Source organism: Coregonus lavaretus (genome assembly GCF_964263955.1).
Source record: "Coregonus lavaretus genome assembly, chromosome: 14".
NCBI lineage: Eukaryota > Metazoa > Chordata > Actinopteri > Salmoniformes > Salmonidae > Coregonus > Coregonus lavaretus.
The window spans coordinates 20,433,643-20,451,634 of record NC_140001.1 but is presented as its reverse complement, the minus strand read 5'-3'; the positions used below and the strand labels follow the sequence as shown (position 1 = coordinate 20,451,634).

The 17,992-nt window shown below is 46.4% G+C and overlaps 1 protein-coding gene across 2 annotated transcripts in view; it reads right to left on the bottom strand.

The window, feature by feature from the left end:
* Nucleotides 1-1,320: 1,320 nt before the first annotated feature.
* LOC311141955 (phosphatidylinositol-3,5-bisphosphate 3-phosphatase MTMR3-like) overlaps nucleotides 1,321-17,992 on the bottom strand; it is a 29,593-nt gene continuing 12,921 nt past the window's right edge. The window contains exons 4-20 of one of the 2 annotated variants that reach the window (XM_084177477.1): nucleotides 17,021-17,110; nucleotides 16,722-16,838; nucleotides 14,377-14,459; nucleotides 14,092-14,258; nucleotides 13,890-13,986; nucleotides 13,481-13,594; nucleotides 12,962-13,173; nucleotides 12,590-12,721; nucleotides 12,274-12,385; nucleotides 11,482-11,677; nucleotides 11,109-11,294; nucleotides 10,654-10,824; nucleotides 10,181-10,326; nucleotides 8,021-9,557; nucleotides 7,656-7,766; nucleotides 7,406-7,494; nucleotides 1,321-5,310 (exon numbers count right to left, since the gene is read on the bottom strand). In XM_084177477.1, coding sequence (XP_084033603.1) covers nucleotides 5,133-5,310; nucleotides 7,406-7,494; nucleotides 7,656-7,766; nucleotides 8,021-9,557; nucleotides 10,181-10,326; nucleotides 10,654-10,824; nucleotides 11,109-11,294; nucleotides 11,482-11,677; nucleotides 12,274-12,385; nucleotides 12,590-12,721; nucleotides 12,962-13,173; nucleotides 13,481-13,594; nucleotides 13,890-13,986; nucleotides 14,092-14,258; nucleotides 14,377-14,459; nucleotides 16,722-16,838; nucleotides 17,021-17,110 — 3,738 coding nt within the window. In that variant the 3' untranslated portion in view covers nucleotides 1,321-5,132. The remainder of the gene's footprint in view (nucleotides 5,311-7,405; nucleotides 7,495-7,655; nucleotides 7,767-8,020; nucleotides 9,558-10,180; nucleotides 10,327-10,653; nucleotides 10,825-11,108; nucleotides 11,295-11,481; nucleotides 11,678-12,273; nucleotides 12,386-12,589; nucleotides 12,722-12,961; nucleotides 13,174-13,480; nucleotides 13,595-13,889; nucleotides 13,987-14,091; nucleotides 14,259-14,376; nucleotides 14,460-16,721; nucleotides 16,839-17,020; nucleotides 17,111-17,992) is intronic. The other variant, XM_084177478.1, reaches the window with a different exon arrangement.

Here is a 17,992-nt window from a genome sequence, read left to right as displayed (position 1 = left end):
GATTCATTTGCCAACACACTGTTGCACTGGGGACATTTCCTTTGACAATCTTCTCCTTTCTGATATGTGTATTCATTGCTATGGTCCCATGGCAGATAGCTGTTCAACAGAGCAGCGTTTGCAGGGAAACCCTGTGGCTCTAATGGGTCGAGGCTATAATCTAAAATCAAAGTTGTAAATATTGTTCCAGTTTTTATAGATAAAAGGGAATAGTAGGCTGGTAAAGCCAAGTCTATATTTTTTAAGGACGTGTTTCTAATGATGTTGCAGGGAGAAATTGTTGCAGGGAGATAAATCTAATCTCATCATCCCAGTTACAATAGTGTACTTTTGCTTTTCTATGGATCAATCATCAATCATGCCAACATTTAATCACCCATGTACTGTACAAATCAAATGGGTTCCAAGAGGGCAATGCTCATGAGCTTTTCACTTTGCACTTGAGATTAAGGGCTCTATTCAATCCGCATCGCAGAAATACAGTTTTACAGCATGATTGAAATGTATATGCAATGTTCACGCTTTAGCGGAGACTGCATTCATGGTAAACGCTGCATGTCAGCGCAATCGGAAATTACCTTTACATTTCTATAGCGGAATCTGTAACGCTTCAGCTTTACAGACTGAATAGATCCCTTACTTTGAGCAGGATTCCAAATTCATTGTTTCTACATGAACAGTCTTCTTTTTGGATCAACTTTGTATGGTCCTCTTGACTAAATGGACTTTGATATCTAATTGCATATGATTGCTTAATAACAGTTGTCTTACCATACTAAATGGACAAAATAATGTTAGGCTACAAGTGTTCCTTGTGTTAAGTATACCTAAAATGGATAATAAGCTTTGTCTTTGATTTAAAACAGCAGGCAGTGGCGCTCGCTGACCATGCTCTCAGCTTGTTCTGGAGTCTGCTGCCTGCAGCTGCTTATTATGGTACAGATGTCCTGTTCTTACTTCGGTGCAGTGAACTATCTATGAAATCCAGTAATCGTCAGGGTTCGTCACTATTATCGCTTCTTTTTCAATTGATCAAAAAATATTACATTTGTCACATCAAAGAGCATGAGTAATTTAGAGCAGCAGTTGTTGCTTTTTTACCTTGATTTTTGGGCTGTGTTTTTCTGTCATGTATTCACATGAATTTGTATTCAATAAGTAAACATCGTTGCAAGACAACTAAAGGTTTTTCTTGATTTTTGTACATACATTAAAGATAATTGAGCAACCCCTCCAATGTGTCTAGATGTGTCCTTTTTTTGTACCATACATCTTGCATATCATTTTAGTTTTGCATGAGAATCTATTCCGGCTAGCAAATAACAGATGGAAATAGCCACTTTATTTTCCTTTCATTCTACATCAATGTAATGCTCTTTAAAGTAAATTCAACAAAACAAAATATTCATACTAAACAAAGGAGCACTTGTTACAAGAAACTGCTATGTCCTGTTACAGGAAACAGCTCAAAGTCTCCTTGGACCAAGGAGACATGAGAAGGTTGAAAGTGCTTTTTAAACATAAAGGTTAAAGGAGAAATACAAATCAAAAGCACATTAGTTATCCCTTTGTTACACAGGAGGTTGGTGGCACCTTAATTGGGGAGGACGGGCTCATGGTAATGGCTGGAGCGGAATAGTATCAAATACATGGTTTCCATGCGTTTGATGCCATTCCATTTGAGCTGTTCCGTCCATTATTATGAGCCGTCCTCCCCTCAGCAGCCTCCACTGCTTTAATAGAGACCTGTATTAGAACTGCGTGGCACCAGTCTCCCTCTGACATACACACACACACACACACAAACAAACACTTGCATTTACTCCGGATTCCTGGGCCATTGCAGGGATGCTACTTGATGGGCAGCTTCTTAAATCACGAGTGAAGAGAAATGAAAACGCAGCAGAAGTTCAAGATAACTCAAAACCCAAGTGGGCAAAGTGTAGGAAGGGATCCTCCAGACAGACAATAATGTGTAAATCCAACCCCTCCCACATACTCCCATCACATCCAGCTATGCCCCACAACAGCACCAAAACAAAAACAGGCTCATCCCTCATGGGAGTCCTTCTGTGGGTGACATAATACTGGATAGAACATCAGACTTTCATTTTCTGCTTTATTGTTTGATATATTTCTGTGGCAGTGTCTTGTTTGATAAACTGAAACGCTATGCAAAAAATTATTTTGTTTTTGCATTCATGGATTGTTAGCCAAGTTTGCTGCCCCTCATCATGCCTGTGATGGTGAAACTGCCCTACAGCCACTAGCCTCGACACGCCAGAGGGCGGCAGGGACACTGCTGGAAGCCAGAAGTAAATTAGTGTCTAAAGGAGCATTATTCTGGACCTAATTTAGCCCTCAATGTCAAACCTCAGTTTGGGAAATTATGACCAAAAAGACCTGCATGGCTTTGAGATCTAAAGCTATGGACTACTCAGCCCAGCCATTGAAATGTACACACTAGAAGCTATTCAGGGGGTCATTGAAAGAGATCAACAGTCCAAAGTTGTCTGCCCTCAGATGGTTTACAAGATGGCTGTCCAAACTATACATGGCCCTTTCGCACAGTCTGCTGATCAGAGTTTTGTGAATAATAACCAAATTTGCTGAAATCCTGTGATTCATTTGTGTACTGCTAGTACGACAAGTGTCACTATTGACGATTGGCAGTCTTGAAGGAGATCATTTTGGACATAGTCTAGGGTTGTATTTATACATTTAATGCTCCAATTGATAGCTTGTAAAACACAAAATCAATAATAACAAAAGGCCAATCTTGATGGTGAACATCTGAAAAGAAAATAACTACTATAAGCGCAGTGAGAATATCTCTGTGTGCACGTATGAGTGTGTGGAGCTCCTGTATGTGTGTATGGTAGAGGTAGTGTGTGCACGTAGTGTATATGAGTGGGGGTATAGTATAGGTTTATGTTGCTTGTTTTGGACCACCATTCTGTCAGTGCATAGGAATCTCACGGCCCTTAAGATCCACTACTGATAAACACTGATTATCCTGTGGCAATGGAATTGTCTAAATTTGAGACAATTCAAGAACAAAACATCAATAAATAATGAAAAGGTACTGATAGCAATAAATTGGAAAACCACTGCAGCATCAAAACAGGAACACCATGTCCTCGTAAAAAAAATAATAATCCTGTTTACAACAGGTTGCAAGTATAGTTTTTTCTGCAATCAACAAAAAGAAAAAGATAAATGAAAAAAAGGTTTTTGGTGACTAATTTAGTGAGCCACTATAAAAGGATTCTTCTATACAATCGTTTCTTAAATGCTATATACTTATGAATATATTATTTATTTTACAAAAATGTATCTTGAGAGGAGTATATTGAATGGCCCTTGGGCAGGGTAAGGTGTCTCTGAGGAGATGAAATAAGCGACTCTTCTCATTTCAGCTGGAGAAGACTGAGCTAACCAGCTAAGAGAAGAACACCCTCTAATGTCACTGGGATGTTCCACACAGACACAGTACTATACATTTCATCCCATTGTACTATCCAGCACTTCCTTGGTTTATATAGGACATTATACAATGGTGGTTATGAGGATGTTCCAAGGGAAAGATTGTGACGCATTTATGTCTCGCAATGAAACAGCACTAAAATATTAAGTTATGTTCAACGAATAGCAAGGGAGTTAGTAACTAACTAAGCAGTCAGTGTTGGGTAATTAATTCACCCATCCTGCAGATGAGGACACATTGGTAAATGACACAGGAGGAAACTGATACAGAAACACGACCGAAGCACATCCCTTAGTGACACCATGACAACCATTACAGCACTTCCTATTAAACCCTGATTGTGATGGATTGAACAACGTGATGTCATGTCCACTTCAGCGCCACCATGCTCCATGTGCCTGCTGGGTAAATTGGGGGGGGGTCATCCTAATTTGAAGTAATGTGCATGAAGGCAGAGTAAACAACTGCATTTTCACAGCCTTTCCTTGGCAGACAACCTTGAGCATATTTAGGTCTCTGATAATAAGTGACAATGCCAAGTTTCATTTATGCCGCGTTCAAAACAACTGGGAACTCGGGAAAAAACTAGCTCCGACTGGGAAAAACCTATTTGAACGGTCATCCAACTAGGAATTTCAACTCGTGAATTCGGGCCTCTTTCTAGAGCTCCGACTTTCTGACCTGAAGATCACTGACGTCATGATTTTACCTTGTATTGTTTTGAACGCGCCATTAGTTCAGAAGCTCTGTCATAATACCAGCTGTCAACATTATCTACACTCTGTCTGCTATTGGTGTGTGGCACTTATTCACACCAAGAGAGGGCAAAATGGAACCAGCTAGTAGAGGATTCATACTTTGATGCCATTCAAACGAACACTTATTAGATCTCAGTGACTCCCAAATCCCCTCCCTGCTTAGGGCAGAGTCCTTACTTCAGACACGTAACTCAAGTTGAAATTCTGCCCAAATTCATCCAGGTGTTCCCCAGAAGTCAATGGAAGGTCTTGCCATCACAGTCCAGCCCTATTCTGGACACTGGAAGCGGTTTCTGAAGCACTGGAGCTGTTTTTCATTTTGTCCGAGCTGTTTTTCATTCTGTCCCAAATCTCTCCACTGTCCAACAGGAAAAGTAACTAGGGGATGGATGATGGTACTACTCCTGTAAGAGAGAAATGTATGTGGGGTAAAAAACGCTTTTAAAAATGTTTCAGATGAACACAAGACCTCAAGAAGACTTTGCAGCATCATTCGGAGATGACCCTCTTGTGCCCCCCTGGACAGCAGGACCAGACAGGCCATCCTCGCTCTATCGCTGTCCCAGTCCAACACTACCTCGACGAACACTACCAGCAGTCCTCTGTGTGTTGTCACACACCCATCCTCCCCCCCGTCCATCTGTCCATTAATTCATTCCTGTGCATAACCACCATTCAAAGTGCTTAGCATCTAGCAAAAACACCTTGTTCACCGACCTCCACTACATCTGGCATTGTAGACCTATATACATGAAAATCCATATTTTGCAGCACACACATGTACATGGGACATTCTGCAGCTCCTGAGCTGGTCAGCAATGTGCCTGACTGTGTCAGTGGCTAGCTGGGTATTGGCTGGGGGGTCCGGCCTAGCCCCTCCCAGGGCCCTAGTTGGAGCTGTCTGTGATGGGTTCTTCCAGCTCCAGGTCCATGGGATTGGGAGCTGTATTGATCTGGAGGCTGCCGTAGCAGGTCTTACACACACGGGTGGGCTCAAACAGCTGCTGGCTTGGCACAGGGATCTTCTGGTCGCAGCAGCTGGCACAGAATACATTCCCACAGTTCCTACAGGGGGAGACATTGAGACAGCACAGGTTCAGTCTCCATCACAGAGGGGCTGTTTAATGGGTATAAGAGAAAAACCCATGCAGCAATTAAAAGTAAGACCCTTTGATTAATATGTAGGGCAAAATCTTTATACTCATCATAACTTGTAATACTGACACCCTGATAAGAAAACCTGACTGGCTGCACTTCATCAGGGAAATGCAACTTTTTAAAGTGGTCCCGAGTAAATATAAACCCACAAATCACCCTGGACCATCCAGGCTGGTCACATACAGTACTGTAGGTCTTAAAGGACTGAGTGGACTCCAGTAGCATGCTGGCTGGTGGGGTGCGATGCAGGGGGCAGCATGCTGTCAGGATGTGAAGGGCCTACAGTAGGTACAGTATGATGAGGTGCTATGGTGGTGTGTGGGGGGGGGGTCCATTGTCCCGTGGTTCTGTATGTTATCAGACTAGTGGCTCAACACTTAGGTCACTGATTAGACATTTCCAGGTGGAAGTATTGGTGAAATGCCTGAAAACCAAAACCTCCCCTATCGCCCACTCACTAATGCACCCCTTGCACTGCCATGAAAAACAGGTGTGTTGTTAATACATCTTTTCAGACAACTGCCAGCCACTCTCAGCTTCATGCTCATACCTTCCACATGACAAATGACCAGACAGGAGCTGGCCATCAGGGTCATGTGAGAACCATCTGAGAGTTTCTTAAGGAGAATGCTGCCAACATAAAGTGACTGAGTGGGTTGGTTTTACAGTAGGCAGGGGGTGGGTTAGTTTAGGATGAAGTCAACCAAAAAGGTGGAGCAATGCAGGATTAGAGGGAGGGGAGGTGAGAGGGGAGAGGGGGAGGGGGGACAGTGGAGCCGTATCTCACCAGGCCTCTTGGACAGGCTCCCTGTCACTGTGGAGGAGAGGAGGGTACAGAATGGAGCAACCATCAGAGAGAAGCCCAGACCAGACTCACACACTGCTCTCTCATCTAGTCTACACTGCTAATACAGACAACATATCTCCCTATCACACTCACTCAGACACTGTAGAAACCCTACTTTCCCAGTTCCATACATAAACACTAGACCTCTTTACATAGGCTACTCCCATTATGGCACGGATTCAAAAACTTTCCACAAGTTTCCTTCACTGTGGTCTTGACTGGATGATACCAGTAGCACAGAAAAGGTCTGTCTTGAATGGCCTTTATTTATGCTGCACATTCAAACAATCTTTAAATTACACTACATGTCTGCAATCAGCCCTACAGTGTAGCAAACGTCACAAATAACCCATATGCTAACATATTGCCAACAAGCTAATTGTCATGTAAGGCCTTTACAGCTGGGCTCAAAGCCAAGACACCTTGTAAAACTCCAGTTTGCATAACAGGGAAAAAACTAAATGAAGATGCTTTTTAGGCTACAATGTGGCATTGTGAGCATTCTGTTGGACCGGGACCAAAATGGTGCCGGTAAACTAGTTTGCTGACTATGGCTTAACCAAGATGATGATGATAGTAAACAACAAAGTGAAAAGCAGACAGCATATTGATATGCAGCTTTTGAAGCAGCATGGAAATCTAAATAGCAGTGGCAACATGTTGAAGCTGTCCCACATTGGCCCAGAGAACAGGGGAAGTAGAGAGGATAACAATATGAGGAAATGAGAAAACCAAAGAGGCAATGCAGAGACTACAGCACCTGCATGGCAGATCTGTCCAATTCATAAGCACATCCACAACATCCATGAAGAAAACTAAATATTTGTCTTCTCTCACAAAACGGTAATGATAGAATGACAATTTTCATTGTCATTTATCATTGATGCCTGCGCATAATAAGGCAAATCACATTACAACACCTGAATTACAGGCGATACATTTGCAAAGCAAAAAAAAGACCCAAACGAACAAAAGCAGGAAGCTCTGGGAAAGAAGAAACAAAACGAGTAGAAAACAAACTGAAATCAACAAGCTTGAACTGAGACAGTGTCTCCTTAGCTTAGTCTCATCACATCAGAAGTGATAGTAGTGTGTCTGAGGGCAGCCAGGGCCCAGTCAAAACCATAGCAAGGACAAGAGCCTGTGGTTGGTTACCTGCAGTGATGCTTCCTGGTGGCGAGCCAGAACCTACTCTCACACCCGTAGCACTGGGCTGCCAAGTGGTCCGGGTACCAGCGGGTCACCTGCAACAGGCAGCCAAACGGCAGTTCTCAGCTAGCATCTTAAGGTCAGCCAAACTTTATCTGTGAACTCCCAGTCTCTACAGCCACTATAGTCCATCATTCAACTTCCACCCCTCATACCTGTCCCCTATTGTAGCATCTCATTCAGCCAGGCAGCTTACCTCACTGTCATTCTTGTCCACCTGCTCCCAGCTAGCCTCTGAGAAGAGCTCTGTGCTGCAGCGTGACAGGCAGTTAGCGTCCAGGTTATACTCCGAGTCTGTCATTGAGGTCTGAGTGAGAGGGAATGAGACAACAGAAACACAGTATCTTTGTAATTTCACATCTGACTAAATATGAATAATTACGTGGTTCTCCCCTCAAATGTCTAGTTCCTGAAAGTTTCCTCTACTTCTCACAAATACTAAACATTTTCCTCAGCACTATCAGTCTGATCAAATCATTTTTGAAACTCCTCACTCAAATCAACTTAGTCACGGCTCTTAACTGCCAAGTCATCTCTCTGCAGGGTGAGGCCGAGTCTTACCACTTCGTCTCCCATGTCTCCGTTGATCCTGAGGGACGCTGCGTGGTGATGGCTCTCCAGGCGGCTCCACAGCTCCTGCACCTGCTTCTTCAGTGTCTCTACCTCCATCTGGTGGCCTGCCTCGATCTGCCTCAGCCGCTGCTGGATGGCATCCGTGTGTAGCGTCAGCCCGTCGTCGTCCAGGTGACTGCGGGCCGGCTGCTCGGGGCTGGGTGTGGCAGCGGGGCGCCCCAGTAGGGTGTGGAGGCAGCGGTGCTGGGAGCAGCTTCCCCGGCGGTGGTGGGTCAGGGAGCTGCAGGAGGCCAGGGACACCTGGCGGCTCAGTGGGGCCCGCTCCCCATTCACCTTGTGAGGGCCACTGCAGGGCTCCCCCTCCAAGCTCTCGCCATTACACAGACCATCCCTGCTGGGATCAGCACTCAAAGACTGGAAGGCACTGATGGAGGGCCGCTTGTGTCCTCCATTTGAAATCCTGGGTGCCCCCTGCTCTGGCTCTGCCTCCCCGTTCATTCTCCTGTGGCAGGGGGGTTGACTCCTGCCTTCAGTGCAGGGCTTGGGGCCTGGGCAGACGGGTACATGCACTGGGGCCTCTGGCCTGGTGCAGGCCTCTTCAGTCAGAGTCTCTGTTGAGCTCTCCATGAGGGAGGCCCCCTTGTCAACCTGCACCAGGACCTCATAGAGGTGTCTGCTGGACTTAGGCTCTGGTGGAAGGTGATTCTCAGCAGCCTCTGGTGTCATCTCTCCAAAGCCATTGGTCATAGTTCTAGGGGCAGCGGGGGCTGGCTGGGCTGGGCTGGGGGTGCTGGTGCTAGGGTTGTGGTCTGGCTCCTCCTGGGCAGTACAGTTCTCCAGAACCTGTTTCACCAGCTCCTCTTCCGGCTCCTCTACCGCCTCCTGCTCCTTTGGAAAGTCCGTGGGACTGGCTGGAGAGACACTAAACTCCTCCTCAGGTTCATCTGTGCCATTCTCTGGGTGATGCCCATTAGTGATAGTCTCAGCCCCATTGATGTTAGCTTGTTTATCAGTCTCAGCATCACTGGTGCTGACCTCTTTCTCTGTCCCTGTTCCATTAGCGTTAGCATCAATCAGAGTTTGAGCCACGGCAATAGGAGGAGCAGCAGCGTTAGCCTCTCTCTGAGCATCGGCACCAGCCTCCTCCTCCGTTGCTTCCTGGAGAATGTTCTCCATCTGTCCCTCTGCCACAGTCAGCTCAACGGAGAGCTCCATCTCTTCTCCTGCTGCTAACAACCCCTTGGAGGCTCTGTCTCTCAGCTCAGTCTGCCCTCCTTCAGGGCTGTCCTCCGGCTCAGAGTCGGCCGTGCCTGCCTGAGGCCCTGCTGCTCCAGGCTGGCCATTACCCCGCCCATCCTGAGCTCCCCCTCCGTCGGGCCCCACAGCGATGTTGAGCTCCAGAGAGCGCCGGTGGTCCTGCCACTTCTCATTCAGGTTTGGGTCACTGGAGCGCCGGTTGGGGGCAAGCGAGCTCCCCAGCTCACACGCGCTGGGCAAGTTATCGAAGGAACGGGTCTTCGGACGTCTTTCGAGGGAGGAAAGAGAGGAATTGAGTTGATTAGCACATGGAAAAAACAGCCTTTTATCCCATAACAATGGCTCTGTATCTTTGAGGCCTCATGATTGAAGTGGAGGCTGTGTTTATAATCAGGTAATCATATTAGAGTGTTCAGGATTAAGACATGAATGTCCACAAATGGAAAATACGGAGTGACGCATAGCTCAAGTGATTGAGAAGATGATGTAAGATTAGCGTTGTAATCAAATGTTACCCCCATAACCTATTGATCAAAGAAAAACTAAAAACAGACAGTTAATCTTGCACAGAAAATTAAATATGGAACGTATTCAGCACTGTTTTTGAAACACGTCCTCAACACAGTTATCGTCAATAACAAATTACCACAAAAATACCTTGCGGTATGTTGATGTTGTTGTAAACAGCCTCAACCTACTTATTTTTCTCTTTTCAAGACACTGACAAAGTCATGAGAGATGAAATAAGCAGAGGATAAAAACGCTTTGCATCTCCCAGACCAATCATTGTGTGAGTGAAAAGCAGTTACAGAGCGAGGTCCCTCTGGCTGTGGTGCCCTCAACCTGGGTCTATCTTACATCAGGGAGTAGGGAGCAGAGTGGCAGGCTCACCTGCCCATGGGAGTGTCCTCAGGGTTGGCGCCTGGCACAGGATAGGGTGCACACGACTCGTCAGAGGGCGTGGTGGGGGAGGAGCTGGGAAGGTATACTGCCGTCCACAGCATCAGGTTACGCACATGACACACTGGGTGGAGCACCTACAACAGACAAAACTTTAGATATAGGAATATACAGAGGGTTGTACATAAATATAAATATATGTGACAGACAAAATATTCACACTTGAGCAAGCAAGGCAAGAAAGTACAATGTCAACAAAGTGGCCACAAAAACAGTTTTAAATAGATAAGATGACATTGTTTGTGTCATAAATTAAGTTTAGGTCTAGGACCATGAACATTTTAAGTAAACAAATTTAAGTTATAGCACTCTTGAGCGTCCCCTAAAAGTCCCCCCCCCCCATTGTATTTAAGGCATGGAAGACTGTTCCAATATAAACGGGTGAGCAAACAGAGCAGACATACAGTCTCGGAGTGGGAGGAGTAGAGCATGTTCCTCAAGGCGCGGTTGGCTGGTCGCAGCAGTGACCACACGGAGCAGGTCCTCTCCCGAACCTGACGGTCCTCCCTCTCCTTCCCACTGTTGCACAGGAAGGTGCCAAACAAACAGGAGTAGGAGTGCTGCACCATCTTCACCTGCACAGAAACACACAAACATGCAGGAGCATGCTCACATCTCAGGTATGATCATGATAGTGAGATTAAAAAAGGCCATGCATCTCTGAGCCTCTCCAGGGTAATTACATTTCACGGTCTCACAGCCAGATAAAGATAGTAACTCACTCCAACAAAATTTGACTGTCATTCATCCTAATCCAAATATAAAAATGTGAGTTGCATCCAATTCTGTGATCTAATTCAGATTCCTGACTAAGTGAGTTTGATTCCATCATACTCAGGTCTATGGTCATCCTCCTCACCAGGAAGGCCTCATTGAACTCAAAGGAGCATGGGAACTGCCTTTGGAGCTGGTGAACACAGTCCAGCCACTGCAGGAAGACCGGGCAGCGCTCGTTCAGGTCCTCAGAGTTCTCCCCGTGGCCACAGCGGTCAGCAAACTTATGGCCAAAGTCCAGCCACTCAGTCTCCACCAGCACCTGGAAGCCCTGTAGAGAAATCATACCAACAGTAAGAGATACATTTCAGTCAAAATGGATGTTATACTTTAAGAGGGGCACATACGCATTTCTTCCAGCCATGTAAATGTGCCTCTATGTCTAATTATTAAATCAACCTAAAATGTTCCTATACACAACAATCAACAGGGCCCAATGATCGCCCCAGCCAGCCTACCTCAATGGTGCGGTAGTATGGGTCCAACAACAGCTTGGACAGGGCAGCGATCTGGGGCGTGCGGTCCCATCCGTCAGAGCAGTGCACCAGAACAGGTCTGTGGTCGCGGTCCACAGCGTTCACCACCAGCAGGGCAGCCTTCAGCAGCAGAGACAGGTGCTGCAGCCACTTGGTGCTCTCCAGAGCAGACAGCCAGCTGCAGAGGGAGAGAGATGGTTAAGCCATCTCCTGAATGCACAGCCTCACTGTAGTGTACATAAACTACTCACATACACTCAGTCACACCAAGCACTGACTTAAACACAACAGCTCATCTTAGATACAGACAAACCAAAGACCTCCTCTAAATGTGATGAGCAAAGAGGCTCTTATACAAACAATAAATAAAAACAGGGAGTTTTCAAGCTGTCCCAAATCAAAAATATGTATCTTTAATATGTCTGTTTCATTGAATTTGACCATAGTTATGAAAAGTGTTTACTATTATTGCGTCTGAGTACTTTCAACAATGTGCTCTTGGTTTAAGGGAGACATTGTGATTAAATTACAAATGGCAGAGTGGAATGTGGGAGTTCAGATGGAAAGAGATCCTTTAGCTGTGGGCTGGGCCAGGTTCCTAAACCAGAACCAGATGTGTTGGCAAGGCCAAAACACAGCTGGAGTTACTACAGTTACTGAGCCACCATGGCAACAAACTGGAGTGGAGTAGATGGTCTCTACTTGTGTAATTCATCTTGGATTGTGAGTCCAGTCGGAATGGACCTCCACTACAGTGGTAGAGGCACAACTCACTTCGCCGGGTCGGGCATCTGGGTGCAGAGGAAGCGCAGAGACTGGAAACTCTTGCGGATGGAGTGGATGTTGGCCATGCCCATGAACACCACCTCACAGTTGGGGTAGTACTCTGTATGGAGGAGGAGATGGTGAAAGTCAGTTTGTGGCAAAATAACATATCATTAATCCCAAAACAACTACTCTAGGGCAGAAAATAACAGTACAGATTGTGAGTTTGGACAGTTTTTCTGTTGACATTAAGTTGACAACCTGCTTCCATGCAAACCCATTGACAGTCTCCTGAATCCACTGGCCCAGAGAGGAGCCGTCTTACCTGGGCATTCACAGCCCCCTCCCTTGGCCCTGTTGGCCACAGCGGCTGCATATGACCTGGCATCCAGGATCAGCAGCTTTTGTGGCTGGATGGCCAGCGTCTCTACCTCCGAGCTGTTCGTCAGCGACGATTCTGACACACAAAGAGACACAACCTGAATTAAATCTCTACATAGGTTATGACAGTCAGTATTATCAAATAAAAGCAGTAATACATGTGATGGCCCCTCAGACAAGCCCTGACAGGCCCACATTGCACAAACAAGTGTCTGCAGCAAAGCCACACAAACAGATAGGAAGGTGCTGCTTCAGCACTCTGTGTGTATGGTATGGTGTGTGAGAATTTGTGCATGTTTGTGTGTTGTGGACTGACCGAAGTCAGTGTCCACGAGGTCATTGGCGCCGATGATTCCATTGGTTCCATTGATGTAGGATCCGTTTGCCAGGTGTTTGCAGGAGCTGCAGTCCACAGCACAGGCCCTGGCGATGGACTGGACCAGGTGCTCGTCGTCTGCATTCCTCCAGCCCCACCAACTGACCTCCGGCTGGCCGCAGCGGGCGATCACAGCCCCACTGCTCTGGTGCCTGGAAGAGAGGCATGGGACAGTCAGGTGACACGTAACAGAACAGACTGCACTGTGTGGGAAAACAACATGGAGCAACCCTGATCCATGTGGCCTCTGGAGTCAATAACACTATCAATAACAAGGTATCCTGTGAAAGGATTGGGTCCAAAAAACGTACATATGCAAAGATGGAACCCCCCTTACTCACGCAACACACCTCAGGGTGAAAGGAGTTGTCCTTGCTTTGCATTGTATTCGCAGACAACCTAACCCTGTTCTCTCTCACTGACTAACAACACTACACACAGACAGAGAGAAAGCCCCACCTGAACACAACGGCCGGGAACCTCTTCCAGGAGCGGAAGGCTGCCACGTTCTCCAGCTCCTTGTCTGTGATCCAGGCTGGCACCAGGAGCTGCTGCGGATAGCTGGAGCACAGCCTGGCAACACCAGGTGAGAGAGGAGCAGGGGTTAGAACAGGAGGGGGGCACAGGCTGAGTGATGCCTCTAAAAAGCCCCTATCCTCGGACACCTAATCGTGGACAAGGCCCTTATCTACAGGAGGCTCATCACCACTGGAGGACAACAGTACAACCAGCCTCTGTATCAGACACACAGAGCAGTGTGTGCAGCAGGATGACAGCAGACAGTTATCATGTCACTACCCTAGGAGGCCTGGTAATCAGATCAGCCCTGTAGGATGCAGGCTGTCAGGGGGCTGTTGGCTGCTCATACCGGAACTTGCTGTTGATGTCAGATATCCTCCAGGCGTTTTGAGTGTCAAAGCCCATCCTCTCCACCTCGTTCTTGAACCAAGAGGTCACATGCTCTCCTAACGGGGCACACAGGGACACAGAGGAGATGTGAGATGAGACAAGATGAAGGGAAGGACTTAGGTCTGTCAACACTGAGGACACCGGTGTCCCGGTCAGCGTACCTGGCCTGCACAGCTCCCCGTGCTGCTCCTTCTCCCCGGCGTACACATCCACACACCAGGCATGGAAGGGGAAGGAGAAGAGGTCCTCCAGGCAAGACGGAGGGCGGACCGCAGTGTTCAGCCGCTTCAGCCACTCCTGACACTGCTCTAAGGTGGAGAACTGACACCTGGGAGACAAGTAGCACAATCATACGTACTAGCTATAGGCCTAAACCAAGACATGAACATCAGCAAAAATGTTACTTGCAATATGCATGCATGTATTGTTTCAGTTGGTCCTCCTACCTGACGACCTTACAGTCCTTGCAGGTGACATGGAGCTGGAACATGTCACGACACTCCACAGTCTCTATGAGCTGCAGAGGGACCTGGTGAGAGAAGAAGTACACAGACACAGGAACTGAACAGTCACACTCTGTACCACAATCTCCAAACCAGCAGGCTGACATTTTCCACACACAAATAACCTAGCTTCAGGCTCTAGGCCTACATGTGCTCAACATTTGCACTAGGGGATATCCTAAAGAAAGACAGCAGAATTCACAAGCACATGCAGTAAATGCTTGTGCAATATTGCCACCAATAAAATGTCTAAATTCCAAGCCAGTTAGTAGGCTAGTTCATGTTTCATGTTAAGTGTGATAATGCCGATCATGCAAGGAGTGCTAAAGGCTACACTGCTGTCCCCATGTAAATCTGAGCACATACTGCACCTCGACACCTACGGCTGCAAATGTAAACTAGCTGCATTAGTTGTCAAATGGCATTTCCCAGGCAAAGGTTGTCATTTTCACATCTCCTCGAGCACTGCCTTCCGATTTGATGTTCTTCCCTCGTGTACTGATTCAGTATGTAAAACTGTTGGATCATAGTGCAGTAAATGTTCATCTGCAGCCCTATCATCTCACATTTACTGTCTATTAAACCCTCATCTGATCTTGGCAAATACCATCAAAACTATAGTATTATACTTAAAGGTCCAGTACGTAGCTTTGTGGGCAACTCGAGGCGTAAGTTTAGCTTTTGTGTCTTTTTACTTTCGGTTTTGTACACCAGCTTCAAACAATATATTTTTTGTTATTGAAAAAATCTATTTCACAGCGGTTTAGATCGTACAATCATTCTCAACACCCCTCAAACTCAACTCTGGACCTCGAAGCCAGTTCTACTGCTTTTTTTCTGCTTCCATTGTTCCCCTGTAATCAGGGACTGATTTAGACCTGAGAAATCAGGTGGGTGCAATTAATTATCAGGTAGATCAGAAAACCAGCAGGATCCGGACCTCGTAAGAGTTAAATACCCCTGCTCTACACTATACATTGCTTGTTTGGTCACAAACTGAAATTAGGCGAACATTATAGCATTTTTGCAAGCAGGTAATGGCAGAGCAAAGAGTTTCACCCAAAATCACATTTTCTGCTCTGCAGTGACTCAGAGGGGAGTGCAGCGAATGCTGTTTCACAATTCCAGCACGGTCCAATGCCATGCATAATGGACAGGCGGTCAGTGTTCAACGGGTTAACACACACACACAGTTGCCATGATGTCATCCACCCCAGCCCAGTCTGTGGGCAGGGCACCACACTGTGCATGCAGGGGCTGCTGGGTACTTACTGACACCTCACAACAACTGTCACTCTGTTGTTCAAAACAAAACAGGAGAGACAATAAAGAAAAGGGAAACAGAGTTAAAGCTGTGTCTGTGCTGCTGCCTGGCCACACATTCCTTACGCTCGCACATCCCGCGGCTCTGTTTTAATTCCTGCTCTCTAATCTACATCTGACCACACCATGAATTCCTTGGATGCTTGTTAACGGCCTGCCTCACTGCGCCAGCACTTTACCGTCCCATCCAAATGTGTGAAGAGAACACACTCTGTTGTTTCATGGAACATAGTGAGATTCAGTTCCAATATAACACGACTGACTGACGGCAGCAATGGAAAAAAAAATCTAATAGGTGAGCTAGCCGGTAAGAACTGGAACATTCTAACACACTGTTAGTGTGGAGGTGATTGAACAAAAACGTCCCTGTATACCTCAAAACATGCCGATCCAAAAGGAGAACCTGCACAACTGTACAGCAATGCTGTTTATCACTACGGTACTATACTACAGTACTACACCATCTCAGGATGGTGAGACGAAGTGAAGCAGTGTCATTTGTTTGAAATGGGGGGAATTTTCTGTACTAAGACCAGTGTAATGATGAGATGTCAATTTAAAAGAATAACTACACATTGGTAACATATGGTCTTTATATAGACAACATGGCAAAAGGGGGAGAGGGCGGAAGTGTTGTGCATCCCTGACGGGATCTTTGCAACCATGGCAACGGCGAGTGGAAAGAGAAAAGCAAACGACTGAGAATGCCCTCTCCAGACTGCCTGCCTGCCTTGTTACCACAACAGTAGTGGCACACTGTCACTGGACCCATCACACAGTCTCCATTCATAAAAAGTCAAGGTACACAGAGACTGGAGACAATAGGGTTTCACTTTACTGACCAGCTGTAGAGTTTCTTCAGACACTTAGGCACTGTCTGTGAAATTAAAGTGTGTGTTAGGCTGGGTGATAAACTGTGTGCTATCAAGTACCTAGCCTTCATTTAGTTAGTAGGCAGTACTTACGTTGACGATTGACTCTTTGAACTTGATGTGGAGGCGGTAGCTGGACATGGCGATGATGGCATCCTCCGCTCTCCCCACATACTTTGTGAACTCACCATGCAGCTCGGGAAAGGGCACCTGGCACCACAAGAGGGAAGTTATCAAAGGGCACAGAACCTTATCACTTGAAAAGGTGCCATATAAATACACACCTACGTACTGTAAATTACCATTACAAACACATTTAGAATGACTTTGCGATAACTGTACAGGCATGACTTGGCATTGTGCTAACCAGCTCCGACAACTAGTGTTCTCACCTGCAGGCTCTCCTCCTCCAGGACTGGGGGCTTCTTGGGGAAGATCTGATTGGCGTGGATAGATTCCATGCTCTGCGGACCCTCCTCCTCCTGCAGAACATATGTAGTTGATTATGTGGAATGTCCAGTGTCTTGTAAAATAACTCAATAGTCCACTACTATCCCCATTCACTGGTTACAATCACCTTCGACTGTAGCCATTCTCCAACCACTCCCACATTTAACCTAATCTGTTTTCATACCTCTAACAGTAACTTAATTGAATAGGCTTTCAAACAGCCACTGATGAAGCCAAATGTAATCAGAGGAGTGTTGATGCTAAAACCAACTATAAATAGTGAGGACACACGTGAGGAGCTCTTTGATGTTGCATACCAACTTCCCAATTTAAGATTAGCATATTTCAGAAACCCACAGAGGACATTTATTTGATGGTAATGTGAGGCATGAACACATAAGCAGTTAAATTGTTTTTATTCAGGGACTAAATTGGTGAAAAATGTTTAGACTGCCTTCTGAAACAGGGAGGGCTATAGCAGAAGGCTGTACTCTATGCTCTGTCCCGGTCTGTTTCAGCCACACCATGGGGCCCATGGGCGGTAAGGCTAGGACACTATAGGAGTCCAGTCTAGTGAGAGCATGATGGCAATACTGGCAGTGACAAAGAGAGATTAGGGTGGTCTGGTCCATAGACATTGCAGATAAAGGACAGGGCTGGGGCAGCAGGCTGCTGGCTCAGCACGACCATCCCACTAACTGATTGTGTCTGGGAGCCAAGCTGACACAGAGTGTCCTGTCCTGTCCGCATGGCTGGGGTAACACTTTGCAGGGGCCAGTCAGAGGGCAGGCACAGGAACGCATAACACACACGGTCAGACACACACACACAGGCAGAGACACACACACGGTCAGACACACACACACGGTCAGACACACACACACGGTCAGAGACACACATAAAATACATACACA